The 7858-nt window shown below is 43.3% G+C and overlaps 1 protein-coding gene across 4 annotated transcripts; it reads left to right on the top strand.

Moving 5' to 3' along the window:
- Positions 1–349: 349 nt before the first annotated feature.
- TENT5A (terminal nucleotidyltransferase 5A) lies at positions 350–7520 on the top strand. Of its 4 annotated transcripts, none has more exons than XM_063605392.1 (3): positions 350–665; positions 1035–1653; positions 2777–7520. In XM_063605392.1, the coding sequence occupies exons 1-3, from the start codon at positions 460–462 to the stop codon at positions 3551–3553; spliced, it is 1602 nt and encodes a 533-aa protein (XP_063461462.1). In that variant the 5' UTR covers positions 350–459; the 3' UTR covers positions 3554–7520. The 4 variants fall into 4 exon arrangements, with proteins under 4 accessions (XP_063461462.1, XP_003816418.1, XP_003816420.1 ...); XM_003816370.5 differs by having other exon boundaries at positions 446–856; XM_003816372.5 differs by having other exon boundaries at positions 595–801.
- Positions 7521–7858: the final 338 nt, after the last annotated feature.

The following is a 7858-nucleotide window of genomic DNA, read 5'->3' as shown; positions in this document are numbered from 1 at the left end:
ACGCGCCGTGACTGATTTGCGTGCAAGAGTGGACTCATGAGTCCACACTTGGATCGGGTTTATCAATGGAGTAAATGGTCTAGCTAGACACCGAGGTTTAAAAGAGCGGTCGTGAGGACCCTCCGGAGCCCAACCGCGATGATCTAAAGACGGGCTGAGTCCGCGAGAATTTTGGGAAGTTTCTGCAGTTGCAGGATTTTAGTCGTGATCTGGTTTTGATGACCACTTATGATTCCTGGGGCATTTAACGTGTCTCCTCCTGGGGAAAATGAAAAGAGATTTGTGGGAGGGGGCGTACATAAATTAAATGTATGTATAAATACACGCATCTACGGGCGCACACAGTATCCGCACATACAGCCCAGGACCTCACGCTCACCGGCAGTCGTCCCGCACTAACTGCTGGGCTAGTCAGCTGCGTGCCCTGCGGGCGGGGGAGGGCAGAGGGGGCGGCGCCCTATGCAGATGAGGAGGGTGTGGCGAACGTGCCGCTCTGGGCCCCGGAAGCGCAGAGAAGCCCGGTATAAAAAAAGTACTGAAGACATTTTCCCCGCACAACTGCTAAAGCTACAGAGACACGAGCGTGTGTGGCAGCAAGAGCCGCCAGTTGGGGACCACCGCAGCTGGGGTGGCAGCGGCGCGGGAGGGGTCGCGGGGAGGGAGTGGTGAGCGCAGGCGGCAGGGGTCTGGGAAAGACGAAGTCGCTATTTGCTGTCGGAGCGCGCTCGCAGCTCCTGGAAGTGTTGCCGCCTCTCGGTTTCTCTCGCTCGCTGCGCTCCTAGAAGGGGCGGCCGCCTCCAGGTGACACAGACGGGACTCTCGCTTGCGCTTTCCAGATGCATCAGAGATACTTTTGGTGCGGGGCTGCTCTGCGGGGCGCGGTGCGCGGCTGGGGACTGTAAGGGCCGGGGGAGGGAGTCTCCGAGGAGGCCCGGGGTCAGGGAACTATCGGGGGAGGGGGCGCTCTTTTCCTGGCGGGCCTCTGCCCTCCGCCGCCGCGCGTCCTCACCGCGCTCCTTTCCCTTTCTTTTTAGGACTGACCAGGGCCAAGTGGCGCTCGGCGGGCACTACATGGCGGAGGGCGAAGGGTACTTCGCCATGTCTGAGGACGAGCTGGCCTGCAGCCCCTACATCCCCCTAGGCGGCGACTTCGGCGGCGGCGACTTCGGCGGCGGCGACTTCGGCGGCGGCGACTTCGGCGGCGGCGACTTCGGCGGCGGCGACTTCGGCGGCGGCGGCAGCTTCGGTGGGCATTGCTTGGACTATTGCGAAAGCCCCACGGCGCACTGCAATGTGCTGAACTGGGAGCAAGTGCAGCGGCTGGACGGCATCCTGAGCGAGACCATTCCGATTCACGGGCGCGGCAACTTCCCCACGCTCGAGCTGCAGCCGAGCCTGATCGTGAAGGTGGTGCGGCGGCGCCTGGCCGAGAAGCGCATCGGCGTCCGCGACGTGCGCCTCAACGGCTCGGCAGCCAGCCATGTCCTGCACCAGGACAGCGGCCTGGGCTACAAGGACCTGGACCTCATCTTCTGCGCCGACCTGCGCGGGGAAGGGGAGTTTCAGACTGTGAAGGACGTCGTGCTGGACTGCCTGTTGGACTTCTTACCCGAGGGGGTGAACAAAGAGAAGATCACACCACTCACGCTCAAGGTAACACCACCCGAGATACACTTGGGTCCTGACCCAGGCTGGGCCGGGTGCGACGGGGAGCGGGCAGAGGGGCATCGGTTAAATGCCATGAATCTGTGGCCATCACGAGTTTGGGCGCGCGTTATTTCTTTGATTTTTGATTTTTTAAACCAGTAAACTGACGTGCGTGGACGGTGTTGAGTGTTTCAGTTTACTTGATGCTTTGGCGCTACAACTCTTCTCCCAGGTCCTCCTCTGCCCTCTCTTCTCTTCTTTCTCCTTATGTTTTAACTCTTGGCTTTCCCTGTTGGAGTCTTGTCCAGAGTAGATTCTGATACTTGGCAGAATGAAATGATGTAAATAATTTTTTGAGTCATTATATTTGAGTCTAGCCTTTGGGAAAATAACAGCCTGAAGCAGAAGTGAGTCAATGAGTTTTTTATTGTACTGGAAAAGGTGAATAGATTTCACAGCGGCATTCAGCTGACTACGTGTTAAAGGTCTATCTGGTGGTTCTTCGTGCTGGTTCATATGTTAAGGGTATAGTGGCACCCCCTCCCCACCCTCCACTTCAGTTCAAGACGGGTTTTATATGATTAGTTAAAATTGTCTGAGGAGGCAGGCTCCTGGAATGTCATAATTTAGTTTATATTTGATTGTAACTGCAGGGTGCCCCTGGAGGGACACACAAGATACTGATAACATTGATTGCCGCAGGCGGAGAGGAATTGGGTGGCTTGGAACAAGGGCGAGAGGCTGACTAACCTACCGCTGAATGCCCTTCCGAGTCTTTTGAATGTTGTTTGGATACTGTGTGAATATTGTGCCTATTAGACCATTTTCAAAAAGTAACACTTAAAAAGTCAGACATGACAACAAAACCTCTTACTACTGTGCTACGTCTGCCAAAAGCCTCAAACTATTACCTCTAGTCCCTTTCCCAGACAGTAAAACTACTCGTTAAAAGTATTTTTTTTTCTATTTTCAGAAGACCGTTTAAGCCTGTAGGTAGTGTTTGGCTGAAACTTGACAAAACAAAAGGGAAAGAGCAAAATAATTCTCAGCTGTGAAGAGGATGTATTTATTTATTTATTTATTTATTTTTCCTAGGTTTGCTCATTTTGTTTTATCTTTTAAATTGTAGGAAGCTTATGTGCAGAAAATGGTTAAAGTGTGCAATGACTCTGACCGATGGAGTCTTATATCCCTGTCAAACAACAGTGGCAAAAATGTGGAACTGAAATTTGTGGATTCCCTCCGGAGGCAGTTTGAATTCAGTGTAGATTCTTTTCAAATCAAATTAGACTCTCTTCTGCTCTTTTATGAATGTTCAGAGAACCCAATGACTGAGACATTTCACCCCACAATAATCGGGGAGAGCGTCTATGGCGATTTCCAGGAAGCCTTTGATCACCTTTGTAACAAGATCATTGCCACCAGGAACCCAGAGGAAATCCGAGGGGGAGGCCTGCTTAAGTACTGCAACCTCTTGGTGAGGGGCTTTAGGCCTGCCTCTGATGAAATCAAGACCCTTCAAAGGTATATGTGTTCCAGGTTTTTCATCGACTTCTCAGACATTGGAGAGCAGCAGAGAAAACTGGAGTCCTATTTGCAGAACCACTTTGTGGGATTGGAAGACCGCAAGTATGAGTATCTCATGACGCTTCATGGAGTGGTAAATGAGAGCACAGTGTGCCTGATGGGACATGAAAGAAGACAGACTTTAAACCTTATCACCATGCTGGCTATCCGGGTGTTAGCTGACCAAAATGTCATTCCTAATGTGGCTAATGTCACTTGCTATTACCAGCCAGCCCCCTATGTAGCAGATGCCAACTTTAGCAATTACTACATTGCACAGGTTCAGCCAGTATTCACGTGCCAGCAACAGACCTACTCCACTTGGCTACCCTGCAATTAAGAATCATTTAAAAATGTCCTGTGGGGAAGCCATTTCAGACAAGACAGGAGAGAAAAAAAAAAAAAAAGAAAAAAAAAAAGAGTGATCCAGCCCTTATTAGGGATGTGTTTTGTGCAATGATGATATGCTCCTGGTTTTAAGTTTGGCAAAGCTTATGTATCTTTTAATAGATGTGGGAGCATGATCTCGAAAGGATCCTTTTCCCTTCTCTTATTCTCCTACCCAATTGGATTCTATCCTGCAAAAAAAGAGAGACCTGTCATTAGAAGCAACCAGGTTCTCCTGATATAACAAGAGAAGAAATGTGTGACGACAATATGGGTTTGCTGTATCTGCTCCCATAGCTTTGCCATAGGAAAAAAAAAGTGGAAAGTTTCTTTTAAGATGGAATTCATAAAAGGGAAAATACAGAGGAAAAAAGGTCTCACTCCAACTTGTGAATCAGTTTAGGAGTTCAGATATTAATAGTAACAATACAGGAAAAAGGGGAACTCCAATGTTGGGATTACTGTCTGAGGCTTGTAGCAAGTGCTTTCTGTGGAATGATCTTGTTTTGCTAACAAACGGCTTGCTCCAAATGAACAGTAGTAGGTTGGTGCAGTTCTCATAACAATCAGCAGAACTTATGATGACACAATCCATTAATTCCAGCTGCGTGCATAGATCACATTTTTAAAATGTAAAAATGCAAGCAAAAACAGCTGTAACAAAGAAAGTGTGCTCAAGGACCAAAGATTTAACAGATAAAAATACCCAATTAGAAGAGATATAGTAGAATATATGAAGAGAGATTATATTTGTTACACACCAATATACATCAAAGTGCCTGTTGCCTTCTGAAAATTTGAAGTGGCAAAATTATTTTATGGTTTAATGATTATTTTATTTTATCAGGGACTGCCTCAAGAAGAAAATAACATAAGCTTGTGAATGGTGGAGAAAATGCCCTATTTTTTCTTGCAAATACTTGTATAAAGTTAACATTTGTTGATCTGATATTATCATAGGTACATGTGTATGTGTGTATAAATTATGTGTGTGTGTATATATACATTTTATATATACATTTTATATGTATATATACACAGTAGATTGACTATGATCTAGAATAATGTCTCAAATAGGAAATGTTTAAATACTGTGTGTTTTTATGTTTTCAACAGGATAACATGAGACGTGGGCATATTGCAATGATGAATTAAATCCACATCTAAAAAAATTAAATGAAGGAGGGAACCAAGTAATATATTTCATAGGAAGAGCAGAAATTATACTGTTTTAGTGGGATTTTTTTTTCTTTTTTTTTTTTCTTTGGTGAGCCATAGAATTCCACAAATGGGAGAATATTTGTTTGGCAGAGCACTCTTTTTTATATTGAACTGCCATTTTGACAGTTTGAACCCATTTATTAAAAAAATATAATTGCATTCCTCTATGATGTTTAATCTAGTGGATCATGGATCAGTAATAGGCTACTTAAATCCCTGACTGCTAAAAAGGATTTCTGGTGATCTAAACACTACTTGCTAATGTTTAAATGAATTTTAATGAATGCATTCTGCATTTCTGGACCACTAGAATTTAGTAATGTGAAATGACCCTTTTTACAGAATATTTGCACAATTGCTTAAAATTTATATATGAGATATATATTATATATAACATTTTATAAATCATGTCAATATGAAACATCTTTGATCTGGTTGTCACACTGCATTTAAATATTTAGTACTGTACTTTAAATCGCTTTCCATTAAATCAAATCCAACTTTATTTTCTTTCTTACAAAAATACCAGTTATACCTTTGTGAAATGAACTGGCATTACTATTTCAGTTCAATAACAGCTAATCCTAAAACCACCCTTTCTCCTAGCCAGTAGTTCCTCTAGATACTGGTCTCTGAAAATGCATTTGTTAAAAACAAAACAAAACTAACACATAAGAACCTTCCCTTTGTGTTGTGAAACAACCACATAATCTCCACAACCTTAGTGGATGACTGCTTGCTATGATAATTCCTCGAAGACTCAATTAGAAGATTTTCATCATCAGTTAAAGAGAGACCACGGGAGAAAAAAATATCCTCCTGTTGGCAGTATAATTTGTTTGTTTGTTTATCTAGGGATCCTCAGATGCTTAGTGCTAGGTTAATCCAGGTTAATCCGTCTGGACTACCTTTTGTGCATCTTTCTTTGAAGCCTTAATGGGAACCTGATGGGTTTGCTGTAGCAGCTTCCCTGTGAATTCTGTCAGAGCTGCAACAGCCCCTGCACTGCCACTCAGTTTTCTAAGGAACTCCTCCTACTACCATCTTGGCTCAGTCTCCCTCACTTAAGCCCTGGGTTTGAAAAATTAATTGCAACTTCCCAGGAAACATTGTTCAGTTTGCAGATTAAGCCTGGCACTCACCTATCAGAAACCAGAACTCCTCCTGCTTAGTTGTTTCAAAGTTTTCTGAAAGAAAACTAGGGGAGCACTTGTGAACACAGGAGCAGCTGGTGATCTGCTTTCTTACCCTAACTCTTGACAAATGAGTCGTCTACTATTTTAAAGAGTCTGGAGGTCTCTGACTCTGCCATAACAATAACCTGCTGTTAATTTATAACACAGATTTTTGTTTGGAAGAGCCTTATTTGAAATACACTTTGATTTATTTTCTTAAATATTTATATTCTTTTCTTGCTTACTTCAGGGTTGGTAGCTTAGTTGGAAGTGCCAGCACCTGGCACCCATTCATATAGAACAGGCTGTACTCAAGACAACTTCCAGCATTTACTTTAAGACTTATATAATTTATTTCTATTTTGTGTGTACTATAGTCTTGTGCATATGTAGTTGAACACACAGTGAAATATATGTCTCTCTTTGTGGATGTGCGGCCTAAAAATTTGAATGTCTGGTGAGAGAGAGCCATGTGTATAGGTCAGAGGAAAGAACAGCTCCCGACTCCCTATTAGCGCCTGTGATTTGTTTCCTTTTGTGTTTATCTGGCCTAGTGTGCTGTTTCTTTAAACCAGGAAGAAGTTTTGTCTTTTGGAGGCTCTTCTCACCTGTCCAGCCTGGCATGTCAGAGAACACATAGCCTGTGACAATGCCGTTTTTAAAGGTTTACTTAATTTGCAGTAAATCCAGCTGCCTCAAGAACTCCTACACCAAGATGGACATTTCCCTTCCAGAAATGGGATCAAGTATCTGCTCACTTTGATATTGGATGGACTAATAATGTAGCTCCAAAAATGCAAGGATGGAAGAATATGTGTAATCCAAACCAAGGAAGGAAATGAAAAGTGAACGTACTTTTTTACCACCCCTTTCTGTTTGCTTATTGTTGGTTGCTTCACTGTGCATAAAGTTGTTTTCAATGCAATGCTTGTTAAATAAATATTGTGAACTATTTTGTAAATGAAATGTATTATGTTGAAAGCTGTCAGTTCAAAAATAAGCTTTTTTGTTGTTGTTGAAGATGAAGTGTGTTAGATGAAACCAAAAAGCCAAAAAAAGTAATTTCATATATAGCATCTATTTGAATATAATATTTCTTTAAAATTTCTTTTAGCATAGCATTTTCAGTGCTAAGAAAGAATCTCTATGTTATATTTTGTTAAAATAATGGCTTTCTAACAAAGCAAATGGTAAAGTACAAAGTTGGAAGATGTCAAGTTAACGAGACTTGCTGCAAAGCCTTGCAGAACGGAGGAGGCTCTGCCTGCTGGCTGTCTCTCCCTCCAACCTCTCTACAATCATGCCTGCTTTGAGGTGTTCTGTTGCAGCAAGCTGCACCTTGGGTCACTCTTTTGGAATATTTTGACTATAGGCTGCGTCACAGGCAGAAAAGGAGTTGATGGAAAATGGACTAAAAAACTGACATGTTTGAATCAGTGCTAGAGGGAACAGATTGTGAATTTTGTTTACAGCATCCAATATTTGGATTTTTTTGTAAATAAAAAAGTTATTTTTTTCTATTGATTTGTGTTTGCTGTCTACAATGTCTGTATTGACTAAAGACCATGTCCTTTGAATCCCAACCCACGTCCTTTAGAAAAGGCAGAGCGGTACATAGAGAAGAGTAGCCTTCAGCCACTTTCTGATTGAAGCACAATAAATGAAAACATCCAGCTGTCAGTCAGCCCATCTCTGACTGGCTCAGTTAGCTCCAAAAGCATCTAGCTAATAGATGCCAACAATTTTTTTGTCTGGGTATCAGTTTAGCAGTGTTAAGTGACCAGAAGTCAGAACTGTTTTCCGATATCAGTAGAGACTCATGGCTCTAGTAGGCTGTAGGGCTCTAGTAGCTCTGCGTGAGC

The sequence above is a fragment of the Pan paniscus genome, chromosome 5 (assembly GCF_029289425.2).
Source record: "Pan paniscus chromosome 5, NHGRI_mPanPan1-v2.0_pri, whole genome shotgun sequence".
Taxonomy (NCBI): Eukaryota; Metazoa; Chordata; class Mammalia; order Primates; family Hominidae; genus Pan; species Pan paniscus.
The sequence above is the reverse complement of the archived record's forward strand: the minus strand, read 5'-3'. Positions and strand labels throughout refer to the sequence as shown.